We start from the raw sequence: 18,559 nt of genomic DNA, 5'->3' as shown, positions 1-18,559 counted from the left end.
GCTCGCTGCCTCCCCTCGCTCCCCGATTGGCCGGGCGGGGGGCGGGCTCTCCACCCGCCCGCGGCAGCTGCTGGCGCCAAGCAGAAGCTGCAGCTCCGCTCTGTGGAGAAGAGGCGGCTGCAGAGAGCCGCTCGCTCTGCCCGCAGCCCCGCCGCCTCCGGGCAGCGTTCTCCCGCCCGGCACCTGGCCCCTTCTCTGCACGGCACAGATTATTGGCCTTGCCAGTTCTGCTGGCACCCGGGGCCGTGGCCGGGCTCCCAAGTGGGCGGAAAACCACACGGACGTCGGGCAAAGAGCTGGTGAGCAGCCTGGACTGCTTCAGGCTGGAGCACGTTATACGGCGTAGAAATTATGCCCTCCACTCCTGCAAGTAGGAGGATGTTGGCCCGTTCAGCTGGCACGGTTGGAGCTGGAAAAGGATGCCTGCCCGTTGTCTAAAAGAAATTGTTGTAAAACCTAAAACCTTTTCCCTGTGTTTTACAAAAGCAAAACAGCTAACCTCGTGTGAACTCAAGGAGCAATTTCTCTGGGAGGACTGTATGAAAACTGAGGGGTTTTTTTTGTTTGTTTTGAGGAGAAAAGCACTCTTTCTTTTCCAAACCCTTGAGTTGGTGTTCTTTGACCTTCATACGTGAGTCGATTTCAGCCTAGAAGGCTCTTTTCCCACCGGTAGGTGTTGATGTTGACAGAGGCACCGCTGTGCTTTCTAGTGTGGCATGCTAGCACCTATTCCAAGAAGTGGAACTCTCTCTGCTTATTGCGTTGTGGCCAAGCAATACATCCGCACAATGGAAGAAGGTTGAGGGCAGAAGCCTGGCTGTGACTGACCACAGGTGTTGCCAAGAAAGCTGGATGAATCTCAGCACAAAGGGTGCCACAGGCTGGCCTTTGTTTTAAGGCATGCCCTGGACTCCTGCAAGCACCTGAAAGCTGGAAATCCATCCTTCCAGGAGCAGAAACGATGAGCAGTAGAGGGAATGTGCTGCGCAGGTGAGCTGCAGCTGGTGCAGCAAGCATCGCTGGTTTGAAGCGGTGGCTTGCTCCTTTGCCCTTTCCCAGAGAAATGCAATCTGATAATGGATGACATCTGTAAGAACAAAGAACTGCAAAGGTGGAGTTCTTCCCGTGGAGTCCAGTGGACTTTCCACCTACCGTGTCAAGCTCAATGCAATGGGGGAGGAGAAAGATGGAATGGATGAGAGAACGAACAGCAATGCAAGAGTGACTCTTCTCTCTTAGAATACTTCTAAGTGGGGATTGGATTTGTGGGAAGTCTGAAGTTGGCTAAGTAAGTGACACCCTCCCACCATGGGAAGTGTCAGAGAAGGACACTGTATCTGATTTAGCTTCAGCTTAGTCTCAGGGCCTAAAGTAGATGAAGCCTGCGGGCCTCAAGGCCGAACTGTGAATGAACTTGAGAAACATTGCTGGCAATGTAGCTGCAAAACCATTTAAGACCAGCTACTAAGGCTACAAAAGCAGCTAATGAGGATGTAAAATAGGATGCAGGAGACAAGATGGGATGCACGTGGGTTGGGGTTGACCTTGGAGGAGATAAGGGCCTGGGCTGTAGGCCAGGAGCTGTCCGAAGGAGAGAGAGACCAGTCAGAAGGGGAGAGACCAGTGACTCAGAAAAGAAGACTGGAGGAGACTGTCACTGGCAGGTGGGGAAATAAGACTGCAAAGGGTCTGATTAGCCCAGAATGTCTTTGTTCAGGGTCCCTGCGTGGAGGCAGCCAGCTCGAGCTGTTACTTCCTGTACTGTCATTTATTCTTGTAATTCATGTCAAAGAAATAATTAATGCCATGTCCTTGTTTCTCCCAGGCCCTTATCTCCTCCAAGGTCAACCCCAACCCACGTGCATCCCATCTTGTCTCCTGCAGTCTACTTTGTAGCCTCATGAGCTAGTTTTGTATCTTTGTCAGCTAGTTTTAACTGGTTTGGCAGTTACAGCACTGGCAACGTCACATCCTTCGCAATGTTTCTGGAGTTCAAGGACAGTTCAGCCTTGAGGCCTGCAGGCTTCATCTACTTTAGGCACTGATGCTAAGCAAGAGTGAGACTTATGCGAAGCGGAAGCTAAATCGGCTACAATTTCCTCCAACAGTCCTCCCTTGGTTTCTATGAGCACACCTGCTGGATACATATATTGGGGTAGAGTATTTGTGCACATCATAGAGGAGAATGTGAGGCACTTTTTCTCCTTTTTTTTTTTTTGTGAAGTTTACCTTAGATTAAATGATAGGTTTTTTGACCTCTGTTCATGGAGTGTGCGGGATCTTTCAACTTTAAGAGATGTCCCCAGTCGAGGGGAGATCGCGGTGTAGAGGCGCGTTGTTCCTCAGGAGAGTTCAAATGGCTGTCCTGAGTGATGTCTATTTATACTACGTCCATGATTTGTACCATTAGCCAAATCAGGTGTGATCTAGCCACGGTGTGTCATATTGGAAGTCACGTACCTTTCAAATTTCAGGAGGAAGTTTCTCGTTTGCTCCCCAGCGAGGACTTCTCAGCCGGGCTTTCTGCTAGTGACTTTACCACTAGTTGTTTGTATGTGCCGAGGTCATGGTCGATCACTTGGGAAAGTGGAGGGCGAAGGTCCTGCCACCTTCCCCCCCACAACTAGAGTCAAACCCTCCACCTCACAAAGTGGCCGTACAGGAGCCTCTTGCCTCGTGGTATAAATAGACCTCAGTGTCTACTGATCAGCATATATTAATTCAGTATATAACAGCAGGGCTTGTGTCTTTCGCAATAACTACCACACACACAGAGGTGTAGGAGGATTATGAGCAGTAAAGAGAACAATGTTGATGCTAGCAATATCACTACCGGGTGAAGGTTAAAAATTCCTGTTGCTGTTAGTGACCATTCAAAAAGAGTTGATGTTCTTTTGATTTTTCTTTTGTACTGGTTTAGTGTAGAATTGGACTGCAGCTGCTGTTGAGATGTAATAGGAGCTGAGGAATTCCAGTTGCATCCCAGGATCCCAGTAAAGTTACAGATAGAAATCTTTGGGTGATTGCTTGCAGCTACAGCAATAGTATTTATGATTATAAAATGACAAAGGGTTCTCATACAAACACATCAGACAAGGCAATCGAGTTAAATTACAAATTAATGTTTCAGAAAACCAAATAGAGAGAAGCAAAAGCTTTAATCATTATGCCACAAATCACAAGTCACTTGAAAAGGCGCCCAGGTGTTGCTGGGTTGTTAAGAAAGCCTTACTGCACGGATTTGGTTTGGAGACTCAAGAACAGAGATGCAGCTGTGCTTTTGCAGCCGGGCACTAATTCGTGAAGCACAAAGTATAGGCATTCCTCTTTTTCGATTGTAATCCCGTTCCCAATAGTGCATTATGACAAACAAGAAGTTATGTTACCATTTTTAGTTATTGAAGGCAGAACACTGAAGGAGATAAGCCCGCCTTAACTAGGATAATCCTTCTGTTAAGCAAACATGAAGATGGTACTGCTCTTTTGGAAGTTTGTCTGCAGCTCTTGAAAAAGCAGGTATCTCCCTAAGAGACAGCATCTCGAAGATGTACACAATATGCTAAACATTTCTCTCTCCTCAGAGTTTCTGGATTCCCCTGTCTCTAGTCATTGTGAATACTGTCCACCCTCCCAAGCTGATCCGCTTCCCTGGGGGCTCCTTACTCCTGGGGGCCTTCTTGGACAAAGGGGACATTCTCTCTGCATACGTCCTACATTGCCACAGAAATAACATTCCGGTCCCTCACTGTCTCCCCGTCTTCTCCTGTCCCCTTCTCGTCCTTGCCCTTGGCATTGCCCTAGCCTTCCTCGGCCTCCTCTGTCTCTTCCTCTACCCCTTCCTCTAATTTGCAAGTTCCGTCCTGAAGCTGCTGCTAAGAGATTAGCCTCTTCTTGGTTTTCCTTCTTCCGTTCCTTTGCTTGCTTCCCTTGCTGTTTCTCCTCTCTCCCGTCATAGACCAATACTGCCACGCTTAAAATCCTTTGTGAAGTTTCTCCTTGCCACCCTGGCATGTGCTCCTTCAACTCTTTTGGGCTATCCGGAGCGGCCTGATGGACAAAGACACTAATGGCTAGTGCATCATTCCAATTCTGGAAAGTCCTTCCCCCATAGTTCAACAAGGCTTGCCCTAGTCGTCCCCCAAAATCCCTGGCCTCTTTGTCCAAGCTCTGTCTACGCTCCTGCACTCTAGTCCAATCCACTCCTAGTTTGCTACATGCTCTAATAGCTTCTACCGAGTTCCGGAGTCCTGTCTGGCAAGCGACTCTGTCCCCTGCGTTATTGTAATCCCAATTTGGATCGTTTGCTGGCTAACGATTTGTGTTTCCCCCAGTCTGTTGTACAAACTTTGCCTCTTTATTAACTATTTTATCATCTCGCTCGTTTGGTCAGAACAACTCTCTCAAGAGTACTTGGGTATCCCGCCAGTTTGGTCAGAACAACTCTCTCAAGAGTACTTGGGTATCCCGCCAGTTTGGATTATACCCAGTGCATATATATTAGAAAACAGCTGAGCGCTCCTTTCCGCATCCTCCCTCAACCTGGGCATTTTGCTTGCCCACAATGCTCAATCACTCGGACTCCAGGGTTGGCCAGTAAATACATGCAGTACCACGTGAGGGGGGTTAGCTCCCCCAACCGCTGCACTCGGTTGTAATGCTGCTGCATTAGGTAAAACATTAGCAACCATAGGATGGAGTCCTGCCACGGGAGGAGGGGAAGTCTGAGTAAGAGGAGGAGAGGGACAGATAGACAGATCTTCAGGAGGCACCACCGGAGGAGTGTAAGGCGGAGCAGTAGCTCCTGGGGCGTTATTTGGGACACCTATATCTGCTGCAGCAAGAGTAGTTTTACAGAGGGTGCCGTTTGTCCTCCTTGGATCTCGCCGGTCCCACATCCAATTATCCCACACATACCAATAATCCATTCAGTGAGGCTTTTCATCTTCCAATATAAGCTGTAGCAGAGCACATTTCTTAGAATCGAAGGATCCTTCCTTGGGTTAACCCCCACATTAATTGTAAGATGGACAATCATCCTGACATAAAGGGACAGCTAACTAGCTAGGGATCGATTTGACTGTAACGGCTTTTTTCTCCTTTTTTTCCTCTTCCTTTTCTAAATTTGGATGTTTGGAGCCAAGAGGGTCCAATGGTGGTTGGCTACACTGCCATCTGGGGTGCCAAAGTGCTGTGCAAACACTTTGATCCTAGGTTTCCAAGAAGCAGAGCCTCACGCACATCTAGCAGCAAAATTTTATTTCTTTAAATGATGGTGCAGCATAGTAACTGCTGGAGCTGGGTGCCTCCAGGGAGGGACCTTGAACAAAGGAATTCTGGCCTAATTAGACCCTTTACAGTTTTATTTCCCACCTGCCAGGGAAGGTCTCCCCCAATCTTCTTTACTGAGTCTTCTTTACTCTCCTTCTGGTTGGTCTTGGCCTTCAGCCCACACTGGTTGCCACGTCCTTGTTTCCCACAGTCCCTTATCTCCTCCGAGGTCAACCCCAACCCAGGTGCATCCCATCTTGTCCCCTGCAGTCTACTTTTTAGCCCCATGAGCCAGCTGTGTATCTTTATTAGCTGCTTTTAATGGGTTTGGCCGTTACATGCTCAGCAATGATTCTGGAGTTCATGGACGGTTCGGCCTTGAGGCCTGCATGCGCAGGGTAGGCAGTGGCGATAGAAACAGAACTGCATGTCATACCCCAGCTCTGCCCTTCCACCTGAGATGCAAGCCCTGAAGACAGCAGGGGCCTGCTCTTGCCCTGGGGTGACTGGAGAGGGCAGGGGAGGCCAAAGCTTTTCTCCCCCTTTCCCTTGGCTATTGTGGGCCAGCAGAGCAGTTGACGCTTTGCAGCAAAACCAAAGTGTGTCAGGCCGCTCTACGCTGGCCTGGCATATTGGAACGAGTGGACACCCCGTCCCCCCCAGGACAAGCCAGATTCATGCAGGCAGCAAGTTTTGCCCCTTGCCTTTGGCTCCCTAAAAAAAGAACACTCACTCCGGCTGAGGAAACGGGGCTGTATCTTTGCGGGAAGCCCAACAAAGCCATGAAGCGGTAGCACAACAGGGGCTGTGCTTGAGGAGTCGAGCTGTCCTGGGGCTGCGGGAGATGCCAGCAATGAGCCAGACCTTCCAGCACACTTGCGTGTGTCCGTGGTGTGCAGCACCATGGCATTGGCACAGCTGCGTCAGCTCTGCTCAAACAGAGTCACGTCCTGGCGGGAGGGTGCCACCTCGCCCACGCTCTCGGGAGCCAGGGACACAGTGCTCCGAGGTGGAATCTTGATGTTCTCCTTGGCACCCTCAGGTTCATGATGGTCTGTGACACCAGGCAACGGACTAAAGGTTCCGCATCATTTTCCAGGGGCTGGAGGGCTGCGAGAGAAAGGCACCGAGCTGAGAACAGACTCCCACCTTTGCAGAGATCCCAGGAATCCCCCCCCAGGCAGGGCCAGCCCCACTCAGCTCTTCCCATGCGGAGGAGGCAGCAGGTAGGACAAATGGATCAGCTGGCACTTGCAAGTCGGCCAAGCCCCAGATGCGCCCCAAATACCCCCTGCTCTCCCCCACATAGGGACACAGAGCCTTCCTCACCTGGGGCAGGCCAGTGAACTGCAGCTCACTTCCCAGCCTCCTCCCTCCTCCCTGCCAGGGCTGCCTGACACAGCGCTGCTCTCACTCACCAGTGCACAGCTCCTGCACCTTCTCCTTCCTCCGCTTCTTCACTTGCTGCCCGATGAGCCCTAGGCAAACACCTCCGCTCACCCCTCATACTCCCCAGCAAGCCCCCAGCAGCACAGCTCCCATCTGGCCTTGCCAGCTTGGCCATGCAGCCTGCTCCCCTTGGGCAAGGCTGGCCCCAGCCCCGTCCCCACGGTGCAGGACCCAGGGACGGTGGGAGGGACTGAAGACCCTCCTGTGTGCCCGTCTGGGTGGGCAGGCATGGCCCTGGGCTTGTGGCTCACCAATGAACCTCACAGCTGCCTCCCGCAAGGATGCGTCCGGGTTCTCCAGGTATGGCAGGCTCTGGCGCAGGTGTTGCTCCGCTCTGCTCCTGTCCCTCAGCAGCTGCAGACAGCACAAGGACAGGGGGTTGGCACCGAGCCTCCCCAGAAGGCCAGGCCTGTCCCTCCTCCCAGCTCCGGCCTCCTCTTCCTTCCTGTCCACGCCTCCCAGCTAGAAGCTGGCTGGTAGACAGGTTCAGAGGGAGCAGAGGGCAGAGCGGGGCCTGCGGGTGCTGAGATCCCCGCCATGCTTCTGCCAAGGCCCAGCCAGGCCAGGGGCCCCTTCAGCACCCCAGCGGGCACTTAGAGTAGAGGGCTCTGGGCTGCAGCAGTGCGTGAGGGGCACAGCTGTGCACCCTGCCCACTGGCCATGGCGGCAGGCCTCATCCCGCCGCGGCCCCGGGGGCTTTGGCCACGTCCTTACCACGCACTCCCCGATCTTCCACGTCTCCGCTCTTCTGGCCAGCTGCTTGAGCTCCTCCCACTTGAGGAACTGTGCAGCGCTCACCAGGGCTTCCTGAGAGGCCTGCAGAGCAACAGAGACCAGGAGATGCCACCGCAGCCACGGCAGGACACCCTGGGTCCCCCTCGTCTTGGCAAGGCTCCCAGCCTTTCCCAGCCCCAAATGGCACGACGCAGCGTGCCACTAGGTCTGGCCCTCCCTGAAGGCAGAGGCAGCTCTGCCTTGTCCTTCGGCACACAGGAAGCTGCACCTCATGCTGCCATGCGTTCCAAGGCACACTTGGCAGCAGCCCTTGCCTTGCTGCTCACCTCCACCCACGGCATGTCAGCATTGCTTCCCCAAAACACTGCTCCCTACCTGGGCCACTCTCTGCACCTTGTCACTCATGTGGAGGAAGAGCGGCACCAGGCTCCTCTGTGCATGCTGCTTCAGGTTCCGTTTGTTCTTCCCCACCACAATCTCCAGCAGGTCTTTGAAGAGGAGCATGGAGAGCTCTCGCACTCTGCTGTCTTCCTGCAGGCAGGGAGGAGAGGAGGGGAGGCCTCAGCAACGACTCCAGGAACGGGGCCCGACAAGAGCGTTTGCCGTTGCAAGGCCTCGTCCTCTCCGGGCACAACTGTCCCCCAGCCCGGCCAGAGGTCGGAGCTGAGGACAAGCCTCTGCTGAGGCAGCCTGGACAATGAGGGTTGTCGGCAGCAGCACGACAAGCCTCCCTGGGCTCTGTCTCCCGCTCCCTCTGGAGGGAGCTTCTTGGATTTCCCGAGGCCTCCATCAGGGCCCCCGCACACAACAAGAGGACAGAAAGGGACAGCCCCGCGGCACGGCCTCTCCCTCGCTCTCTAGCCTGCTCCTACCTCTCTGCTCATCGCTGCCCCAGGCCACGGCAAGCGCCGCACGCAGTCAAGCACGAGACGCAGCAGCCGAGAGCAGACAGGGGGCTGGTTTGCTCTACTCCCACAGCCCTGGACACCAAGGCCAGCACAGGGCATGGGCTGAGAACCACAGGGCAAAAGGTTTCCTGACATACAGCAGGGCCTGTGCGGGGACGTGCCAACAGGCACGTATGCAGAGGGGCACACAGCACCCAGACCACGCATACGGACCCCCCGGACACACCAGCAGAGCCCCGGCTCTCCCATCAGCCTTACGTCATCAAAGCGAGGCAGAAGCTTCTCGGCCAGCTGCAGAACAATCGGGTTGGAGCCCTTCTGTTCCAGGTAGCTGAGGATGTTTCTCAGCAGCATCAGGCTTCCCACACGCACTTCCCTGCAAGCATCCTGCAGCCACTCCATGCTGTCTGGGAGCAGGCTCTGCATTCTCCTTTTCTGTGGGAAACACACAACTTTCTTTGTGGGAAGCAAGGCCAGACCCCCCCCCCCCACCGCCCGCCCAAAAGTGCTCTGCCTGCTCTTTTCCCATTAGGGCTCAGTGGCCAGGGCCAGGGCTCTGCACACACGCAGGCCTTGGGCACAGAGGCTGCAGTGCAAGGCACAGATCTCCAAGGGGGCCCTCAGCATGCACTGGCCTCTGTAGGGAGCAAAGCTGCTGCCTCAAGGCCCAGGAGCACCTGGCTGCCTTAGCCCGGCCCTGTGCTCATTGTCCCTCTCCCAGATCTTCCCGCTGGGCACTGGTGCCTTTCTCCTTGTGCAGCACGGCCAAGGGCCTGGCATGACACTCGGGGCAGATGAATGGGGCAGCGGAGACTTGGGAGCAGCTACCACACCTCCGGATTGCCAGCCAAGTCCAAGCCACTCTCTGACCCAGTGTCTCCTGTCAAGCCCCAGGCTGCCAGCATGGCTTCACCCGCCTGCCCCCCTCCTCACCATCTTGGGTCTATTCAACAGGGCCACGAGGCCTCTGAACGCCAGTCTGCGCATCTCCAGGCTCTCACTCTGCGCATAACCCTGGACGAGTGGCAGGACCTCCTCATCCATGTCGGCAAGGTCAGGGCATTCCAGCAGCTGAAATGGGCACAGCACTGAAAGACTGGCACAGCCGGCAGCACTGCCCGCAGCGTGCAGCTCTCCGTCCCACCCACCATCCACGGCAAGGGCACCAGGCCCTCACAAAGCTCAGCCCAAACACAGCAGGCATTGTGCAGACACCCCTGGGCCCTGCTCCCAGCCCTGCGCCTCACGGCACACTGCACACACTGCTCGCCTCCTCCTCCCGTCCCCTGAACCCTCCGCAGCCTCTTGTTCTCATCCCTTGGAGGAGCAATTGAACACAGAGAGCTGCCACAAAGCAGGCACGAAATACAAGTGCTTACGAGTGGTCGCCCAGCAGAAACGAGCCAAGGCCGGGGCTACTAACAGGAGCGTATGCATTGCCCCAGCTCCATTCACCAGCATCACCCCACACGCATGTGCACAAGCGAGCACAGCATTTAGAGGCCCCTCCAGAGAGGCACTGCTTGCCATGAGGCCCACCTCGACAAAGAAAGCCATGACGGGCAGCTGATGAAACTGGTCCTCCCTCCTCAGCAGCCTTGCCAGCTGGCGGAAGATCCAGCGACGCAGGTGACTGGCAGCCCCCCTCATTGCTCTGTCAGAGGCAAGAAGGCAGTGTTGGGCCTCAGCCGAGCAGGCAAACCTCCTCTGGCATCGCTCTGCTTGGCACGCAGCTCCTGCAGCCAGCGGCATTTGCTCATGGAGCACTGCTCTTGCCCTACCACACCTTGCCATTAGAAAGTCAGCGTCAGGCATCATTACGTTCCTTTTGGTGGGAGACCGGAGAAACAGCCTTCCTGCCCAGGCGGCATGGCCTGCCCACACATCCCCTCTCCTGCCCGCTTTGGATTCCTGTGCCCCTGGGCCCTCCCCAGGTTCTCCTGCACATGACCCTCTCCCACAGCTCCTAACACCACCTGCTCCCCCAGCAGCTCTCCAAGCTGGGCAGCATGGCAGCTCCCAGGGCCCTTCTGCTGGGCGAGCCCTTGCCACAAGGGCTGAGGCTGCAGCCTCTTTCTTGGAGAAGTGGCGTTCCCCCTGCCCCACCAAGAAGCACATGGGGTGGCACACCCCACAGCCAGGGAAGAGGTGCTGGGCCAGAGCAGGCCGGAAAGGGCTCTACCTGGCCAGCACCACCACTCCCTTCTGGGAGGTGTCCGCATGCAGAAATAGGTCCCAGCCGCCCTTCCTCTCAACAGCCACGGCTACGGTCTCATAGTGGGCGCAGCGCAGCAGACTTTTCATGGCCTGCACGGCGCACCTGCATGCAGAGCAAAGCCCAGGTCACACTGGCAGCCTGGCCCTGCCTCCAGGTGCAGTGCAGAGACAGGGCGAGCGGGATCGAGCACCTGACGTGGCTGGTGGGACGGGACTCATCCCGTTGGCATTCCCTCAAGAAGATATTTGCTTCCTGGTGGCTGAACTCTGCTGTGAAGACCATCTGCAAGAGCAGCGCCAGGAAGAGCTGGGGGAAAAACGCCTTCACCGCCTCTGGGCAGACGGGCTCCCGGATGATCTCACACAGTGCCCTCGTTGCCTGCAGAAAACACCCAGTCACACCTCTCACTCCCGAGCAGTCCCCGGCATGCTTCCACAGCCCTCCAGGTGGGAGGCTCGAGCACAGCCTTGGAGCATGGGAAATGCAGGTGGAGGCCTCAGCCTGGCTGCCTGACCAGGGCCAGCGCCCGCAGGCTCTTGGGCCTCAGCTCCTGGTTGTACACAGTGAGCCTTCCTGCCTCAGCATGACCATCACCTCGGCAGGCTTCGTGTAGCGTGCACGCTCGGCCAGGCTCCCTGTCCCAGGCCGTGCTGCCTGCCCAGGTTTTTCAGGAGCCCTACTCCTGCCCCTCACCTTGCCCCCAACCCGACCCTGGCTTTCCAGCCTGCTGAGCGAGGTCGGCGGATGCAGGGACAGCGTCGGATGGAGATTTCCTGGGCATGGCCAGCCTGGCTGTTGGTGTGCAGAGAGGCCAGGCAGCACTTGGCAGCCCTGTGTGCTGGCACAGTCGGAGGCCTGGCGCTGGCCATGTTGTAGCCATGGGCCCAGGAGAGGTCCCTGCTTGGGGGCACACGGGCAGCGGAGAGGGGGAGGGGGCCCAGGGAGGCAGGCACCAGCCTGGGGGCACGGGAGGCCTCGTCCCCTAACTCACGGCCAGCGGAAGGATGCAGTTGTTGTCCCTGTCGGAGCTGGACTGCTTGCGCAGTGGCCGCTCCTCCAGCAAGCTCAGCAGCTCCCGCAGCATGTCCGGCGCAAGCATCGGCTTATCCATCAGCACCTTCCACATGCTCACGGCAGTGCTGCAGGCCCAGAGCGCCTTGTCAGTGGCACTTCCTTGGCCGCAGCACCGTAGCCTGGGCCAGCCCTGGAGGTCCCCAGCTGTGTGCCAGCCCTGCCCCTGCCCACCCCCTCCTCCCTGGCAGCCCCAAGAGGGTCCTGCCCAGGCAGGCAGCACATGACCAAGCTGAAGCCCCTTGCGCGGCAGGGAGCGTGCAGAGCCGCTGCGCTCTGCGGCTCAAGGCAGGGACACTTGCTCAGCTCTGGCTCCTCAAGGCCTGCTTGAGGCACCAGGGCTGGGAAACGGTGGGCGAGACACAGGGCCCTGCCCCTCAGCCGTGTGCTGGCCATCTGCTTGCCTCTGGCCCTCTTTGGGCCCTTCTCCCCATGGCCAATGAGCCACTGGAGCCCGTCCAGGCTGACGGGCCCCATACCTGTTGCACAGTGGCGAGCAGTACAGCAGGCTCACGGTCACCTCGCTGGGCTCCAAGCAGGCCAGCTGGCAAAGGGTCTTGTTTAGGGTGACCCGGGCCGACAGCTCCCTCACATACTTGACGTTCCTGTAGAGGCACCTTATGATGCGTGGCACCTGGAAGACACAAGGCGGATGGTGAGGCTGCTCCCAGAGAGCAGCCAATACCCCAGCTCCCACTCACTTCTCCTTCCCTCTCCACCACTCCCACCGCTCCTTGCTGCCTTCCAAGGGGCTCCGCTGCCCAAGAACACTGGCTCTCGGCGGGGAAACAGCGCCCCAGAGGGTCGAGCCCCATGCACGCCAGCCCCAGGCTCCTTACATCTTCCAGCACAGAGAAAGCGTCCAGCAGGAACATGGTCAGCATGTGGGAAGCCACCTCCGTATTGTAGGTGCTGCAGTTCCTCATGCCCTCGATGGCTGTGACAATGACGTCTGTCCTTTCGGAAGGCTGCAGGTTTTTCACAAACAGCTGGGGCAGAAAGGACCCAGGAGAGAAGAAATGTCACGCTGCGTGCCGCACTACTGCTGCTTAGCTAAGCAGCGGATGTGGCTCTGGAGAGAGGTGCGGGGCAGTGCTGGCACCGTGGCCCAGGAGAGCCAGGAGCACGCGCTGTGCTGGGTAGCAGCAGCATGGGGCATGTGGCCAGAGGGCCACCAGGGCAAGGCAGGATGCTCGGGAGCAGGCTCACAGTGCACTGGCTCTGCAGGCAACCCTAGCTTGCCGGTGGCCAGCAGGCTGCAGCTGCTGCTGGGACTCTTGGAGCCAAGCCTCTGGCTAGTCCCCCCGCTCAGGGACAGCGGGAGACACAGCAGTGAGAGCAGGGCTGCTACCAGGCAGCAACCAGTACTCTAGGTGCCACTCAGAGCTGCTTCCTTCTCCACCACCACCTCTGCATCAACCCCAAGGCCCCCTCAGCCCCACTCGTTAGGCATCCCTTTGCTCATCCACGTCTCCTCAGGACCCCATGGCCAACAGTCCCAGCAAGGGAAGTGCTCCTCACCCTCATGATCACGCTCATGTTGCTCGTCCACGAAAGGCAGAGCTCATTGTCGGCTTCCCTCTCCTTCTGGGGCTCCACATACTCTGGATCATCCTGCAGCATCGCCCGGCCTGAACAGCAGCAGAAAGACACAGCGGTCAGCAGGAGTCATGCAGAGCTGCAGGTGGCAGACTCATGGCGTCAGAGAGAAACCAGCCTGGCAGAGACAAAGGGCATGCCAGGAATGGATGGGGAGCAGGATTCCCAGGGAGGGTCGGGGCCCATTCCAGGGCAGAGAAGGGCAACTGCTTCAAAGGGTACCAAAAGCCTCACGGGCTTTCCGGTGCGAAGCCCGACACAAGCCGTAGCCTCTGAGCAGGGGCTGCTGAGCGTTTTCCAGGCCAGTGGTATCCAGGACAGGTACTAACAGCCCGCTCCCCTGCTCCTACATCAGCCGCGCCTCCTGCTCCTTTGCCTCACTGAGCAGAGGGGCCGAGGCAGTGCGATGCCTTCCCCGGCCTTGCCAGCGTGGCCGCGTGCAGAAGCACACAGCCCAGCACAGCTTCTCTTACGTTTTCGCTGCACGACGAATCTGAAGAGGCAATGAAGAGCATCCAAGGCCCCGCCCTTGGTCTCCGCGTCCTCGTAAGCACAGCAAAGGATGAGACAGCCCACCAGCTGTCCCAGCATCGGCACGGGGATCTTCCCATAGCAGGCAGGGCTCTCATCCACTCCTCCAAAGGGGTGCCACACCTGGGCAAGGCGGGTGGGACAGGTAGAAGGGCTGACGGGAGGCAGTCGCCACCAAAGCCCTGAAGCCAAGACTCTGCCCAGGCATGGATCCCAGCGGAGCCAAAGCTCTCGAGGGCCCTGCAGGCCTTGCCTCCCAAAGCAGCAGCCCAGCAAAGGCAGCACTGCCAGGCTGCGGCTCACATCATGCTCCGCGCGCACTGCTCCCCTGCACAGGGCTGGGGGCACAGCTGGCTCCTGCGACAAAGGGACTGCAGAGAAAAGCCCATGGAGAGAGGGCCAAAGAGCTTTGCTTCAGGGCAGAGCCTTGCTCAGTGCCTTAACCTGTGCCCACGCTTCCCTCCGAGGGACCCCCTGAGCTGCACTGTGCTCTGGGCTGCTGCAAAGGGCCAAAGCGGGGGCTGCACGGTGCTTGGCTCCTTACCTCCAGCGAGGAATAGTTGGCCAGCAACTTGCTCAGCCTCCCAATCCTCCCCACGGCCCTCTCACGCACAGCTGCTCTCTCCGTCTTGGTGAAGGGCAGCAGCATCTGCAAGGAGAAAGGCTACTGCTCTGCCCGGGGAGCTGACGCCCACTCCAGCAGAAGCAGCTCTGCTAAGCGCCTGCCTGCAGTCCTACAGTGCACCAAGGCTTCCTCGGAGCTAGAGCCAAGCCTGGAATGGCCTTCCTGCCCCTACAGGCCCCAGCCTGCAAGGCCCACCTTGCCCTCAGGCAGCCAGCCACACCCAAGCCCCCTCCCAGCCTCTGCTCCTGGCCATGCACATGGCCCCGGGTGCCCTCTTCAGGATGGCAGGCCTTTCAGGCCACACCTTCCCTAGGGGTCTGCAGTGGGCAGCCTGGCCTCCGGCCTCCTGGCATGGCAGAAGAACCAAGCTTCCAGGCTCGGCTCCCCTTGCAGGACGGGCAGCTCCCAGTGGGTCTCTGCCCCATTCCGATCTGGCAAGGAAAGCACAAGGCACGCGGAGGCGGGGGGACAGCAGCACCAGCTGCCATCAGTGCAGTGCCTAGAGAAGAAGGGTGACATTCCTCCCACTGCTTTGGTGCAAGGAGAGCTTTGGGGGCAGAGGTGGCCCAGGAGTGCTCATGGGGGCAAGGTGTTCCCAAGAGCCTGGAGGATGTTTGGGGTGGGAAGGGACTTGGGCTGTAGCCAGGGGACACTGGGCTCACAGAAGAGCCCAGTGGGGAACCTCCGCTCACCCAAGCGAGAAACGCCCCCTGCCTGCAGCGTGCTGCCTGTACATGGCACTCGGGGGGGGGAATGTCCACTCGAGGGTGTCACTTCCCTCTGGGCTGAGGAACAGGCCCAATGCAGCCCACTCTTTGCAAATGCCACACCTGCAAGATCTTCTGCAGCTCCAGGAGGCTGGAAGTGGCCGACTTGAGCACCAGCACCTCCAACATGTTGTCCATGGCATCGAGGGTCTGCAAGGAGGACAGGGGGCTGTGGCATTCCTTCCCCACTGCCTCTGACCCACAGCAGACTCAGTTGAACCCCTGCTGCCCAGCGAGGACACCCGCTGCCCTGCACGGGCCAACGAGAGGCCTCAGGGCAGGAGACCTGCTGTGCACGGACCAGCCCCTGGGCACTGCCCATGGCCCAGCCCACGGGAAGGGCATGAAGGCAGGAGGGTGGGAAAACAAAGCTGAGATCCTGCCCAGCCTTGGAGCTGACAGTCACCTCTCAGCACAGCGGAGCCAGGGGCAAGCCCAGAGGGGCTGGCGGGCTCCCTGTAGCTCACCCAGCGCCTACCTTGGAGTAGAGGGACATGTCCACGGTCTCCATGTCTTCTCTTGGAGGAAGCAAGAAGACACTCTTGAAGCAGGCATGGAGAAGGCTGCTCTTTTTGCCCTCCAGAACCGGCTCCACTGCACTGCAAAGAGAGAGTGAGAGAGAGAGAGAGAGAGAGATGCCTGTTGGACACTGGTGCTGGGAGCAGTGCCTGGATGCCCTGGGGAGGTGGCTGTGGGCCGCTGGGGCAGGAGTCCCCCGGCTGCTACAGAGAGCACGTGAGGGAGCCCTGCAGGGAGGCACCTCCTCCCTCCATGAACTGGCCCAGGGGCAGAGGAGAGCCCAGGCAGCTAGGCCTCCCCCCTTCTCTACCACCTGCCTCCCCTTCTGCACTACAAGCCAAGGGGCCCTGGGGAGCTGCAGCAGGCAACCCTCTGCCCTCCCATCTGCCCTACTGACAAGCCTACTGACAAGCAAGGGGAGAGCAGAAGCGCAGCAGACAGCACCGCCAGCCTCCTCCCACCATGGTGCACACCTCCCAGCCAGGGACGGTGCCATCAGGCACATGCTGTGCACAGGTCCTGGCCAAACCAGGGGCTCTGCTAGCTACCTCATTGCCGTGATAGCAAGCATGGCTTGCTGGCGCACTGCTGTGCCCAGGCGCTCCAAGGGCTCCTCTTCCAGCAGCACCTGCACAGCACAACCGGCAGTCAGCGCGGCAACTGCCATCACCCAGCACCAGCAGACCCAGGGCCCAGCTGGCCTTGCCCCTGTCCTCACACCTGCTGCCTCTCCCCTCACCTCGATATGCTCGGCCAGCTCGTGTCGGCAGCAGAACACCTCCAGGCCCCAGGACAAGGTCTTGGCGCTGCTGCCTCCACAGAGGGTGCCGATGGACGCTAGAAACTTCAGCTTCTGCGCCTCTTGCTGACAGACGGGGAAGAGAGACAGAGTGAGCGCGAGAGGGGACAGGAAAGGCCAGCAGGACCAGAGCAGCCAGGGGGCTGCAGTGCTGGGCGGGACCCCGGACGGCAGCAGCTCTGCACAGCCAGCACCTCCCCAGCAGCCTGCCAGCAGACATGGGCGGACCCGCAGGGAGACCCAGGCACAGCCCCCATGGAAACGGCTGCACTTACCTGTTCTCGGCCACCCACAAAGGCCTGGATGAAGTCCAAGGCTTCCTCATCCTCTCTGGACAGCTCGGACCAGCTGCTGATGGAAAACCTTGCACCTGAGAAAGGAAGAGAGCCAGGAGCACTGCAGAGATGGAGGGCAGGCAGCAGAGAGCCGTGCAGTGAGCTCTGCCCGCCGGCCAGCCATGGGCCTGCTCCCGGGCACGCAGTCTCCCCCAGGCTGCTCAAGGCTGCACAGTGCCCAGCACATGGGCTGCCCTGCTGCAGCCAGCCAGGCAGGGCAAACCTCAACTGCACCAGGCTGAGGAACGTGCTGCCAGATGGGCAGCATCCCTCCTCCTGCCACGGAGCTGCCGCTCGCTGCCCGTCCCAGGCAGCAGGAGCTGCGTCCATCTGCGCTCTCCCTCCTGGGCGCATGCTGCGCTGGGGCCAGCTCCCAAGCCCCGAGCGGGCCCTGGCATCCGGGCACCGCTGTGCCACCACCCCGGGCACCCCGACACCACGTGCTGGGGAGATGGGAGCCCGGTGCAGAGCAGGGTGCGCTCCCCGGCCCTCACCCCAGCCCGGCCCAGCCCCACGGGGCCGCTCACTCACCTCTCCGCCACGCCTGGGACTCGAACCCCTCCAAGGGCCTCGAGGCAGAGCTGCTCTCCTCGGCAACCCTGTCCTGCTCCTGGGATGCCCGGCGCGGGCAGCCGTACTCCTGCTCCCAGGCCACCCGCGGGCGGCTGGGGGGTCTCTCCGCCATCCTGCGGCACGGAGCAGAGGCAGGAGGGGGACACTTGTTTAATGCAGAGCTGGGGAGGGTCCCCACGGGGGTGGGGGCAGCGCAGTCAAAGGTCCCCGCGCCCGTCCCGGCCCTGGAGCCAGCTCTCCTGCGCCTCAGCCCCTGCCGCAAGGTCCTGCCCCCGCCACGGCCGAGGGCCCCCGCAGCCCCGTGGCACTGCCGAGCCCGGCCCCGTCGCTCTCACCCGCAGCAGGAGCTGGCAAGGCCTCGGCAAACGCCTCGACTCCGCGGGGCTGCCGGGGCGGCAGGGAAAGACGCGGCTGCGCTCGGGGGCTCCTCCTCGAGCTCCACGCGCTCCTGCCCTCTCCCGTCGCCGTCCGCCCGGACACTGCCCGCACCTGACAGCGCTGCGGGTGTCACAACGGGGGGGGTCACAATGGCCCCGCCGGGGGCGGCTCTGAGGTCACCTCTGCTGCGCGAGCTGCTCCAGCAGCAGCAGCCGGCACCGCCAGGGGCTCCAGGGCCGCAGCGCGGCCGCCCCGGGCAGGAGGGAGCTGGGGCAGGGCAGGGCGAGGCAGCTCGAGGGGCCGCGCGCGGCTCCGCATGGCCAGCTCCCTCCTCTTTCATCCCCGGCTGCCCACGCCTGGCCGCACTCACCTGCTCACCACTAACCACCAGCACCACCTCAAAACCTGACGCCACCGTACCTCTTGCCCCAATCCCCTCCTCTCATCCCTCACCCCAAACTCTAACCCTCCAGCCACAACCCAGACCTCCAACCCCTTTCCCTAACTCTTGCTCCAGCCCTCACCGGCATCTCCAATCCTCAGCCCTAGCCAACAAATGCTAGCCTTCACCCCAGCCCTCACCCCTGCCATAGCCCACTCCCCCACAAAGCTAGCCAACACTCACAGCAAGCACCAGAAACCCGCAGCACAACCACCAAACCTCGCCCCACGCCTCACCCAACCCCTCACCCCATGCAGCCAGCTCTCGTCCCCAGCCCTGCCCTCAACACCAGCCCCCAAGCACCAACCCCAGGGAGATGCCCGAACCCCCACTGCCAGCCCC

At 59.3% G+C, this 18,559-nt stretch overlaps 1 protein-coding gene across 1 annotated transcript; it reads right to left on the bottom strand.

The window, feature by feature from the left end:
- Positions 1 to 5,243: 5,243 nt before the first annotated feature.
- LOC138065003 (maestro heat-like repeat-containing protein family member 7) lies at positions 5,244 to 14,414 on the bottom strand. The gene is made up of 15 exons (XM_068929250.1): positions 14,324 to 14,414; positions 13,722 to 13,902; positions 13,171 to 13,280; positions 12,489 to 12,638; positions 12,129 to 12,283; positions 11,570 to 11,717; positions 10,769 to 10,956; positions 10,543 to 10,680; positions 9,900 to 10,014; positions 9,294 to 9,431; positions 8,619 to 8,795; positions 7,828 to 7,983; positions 7,432 to 7,533; positions 6,969 to 7,071; positions 5,244 to 6,378 (listed from the first exon to the last, which is right to left on the bottom strand). The coding sequence occupies exons 2-15, from the start codon at positions 13,837 to 13,839 to the stop codon at positions 6,212 to 6,214; spliced, it is 1,965 nt and encodes a 654-aa protein (XP_068785351.1). The 5' UTR covers positions 13,840 to 13,902; positions 14,324 to 14,414; the 3' UTR covers positions 5,244 to 6,211.
- Between the last annotated feature and the right edge of the window lie 4,145 nt (positions 14,415 to 18,559).

Source organism: Struthio camelus, unplaced genomic scaffold (assembly GCF_040807025.1).
Source record: "Struthio camelus isolate bStrCam1 unplaced genomic scaffold, bStrCam1.hap1 HAP1_SCAFFOLD_98, whole genome shotgun sequence".
NCBI classification, from domain to species: domain Eukaryota; kingdom Metazoa; phylum Chordata; class Aves; order Struthioniformes; family Struthionidae; genus Struthio; species Struthio camelus.
The sequence above is the reverse complement of the archived record's forward strand: the minus strand, read 5'-3'. Positions and strand labels throughout refer to the sequence as shown.

Bases quoted from the DNA above. Each gene is read 5' to 3' on its own strand.
- LOC138065003 (XM_068929250.1), bottom strand. From the start codon at position 13,839: ATGCTGGGACAGCTGGTGGGCTGTCTCATCCTTTGCTGTGCTTACGAG. The intron at 11,718-12,128 runs GTATGGGGCCCG...CTGGGCCTGCAG, and splicing joins TGCTCGCCACTGTGCAACAG to CACTGCCGTGAGCATGTGGA. The intron at 10,015-10,542 runs GTAGAGCCCTTT...TGCCTCTGACAG, and splicing joins GGAGTGGTGGTGCTGGCCAG to AGCAATGAGGGGGGCTGCCA.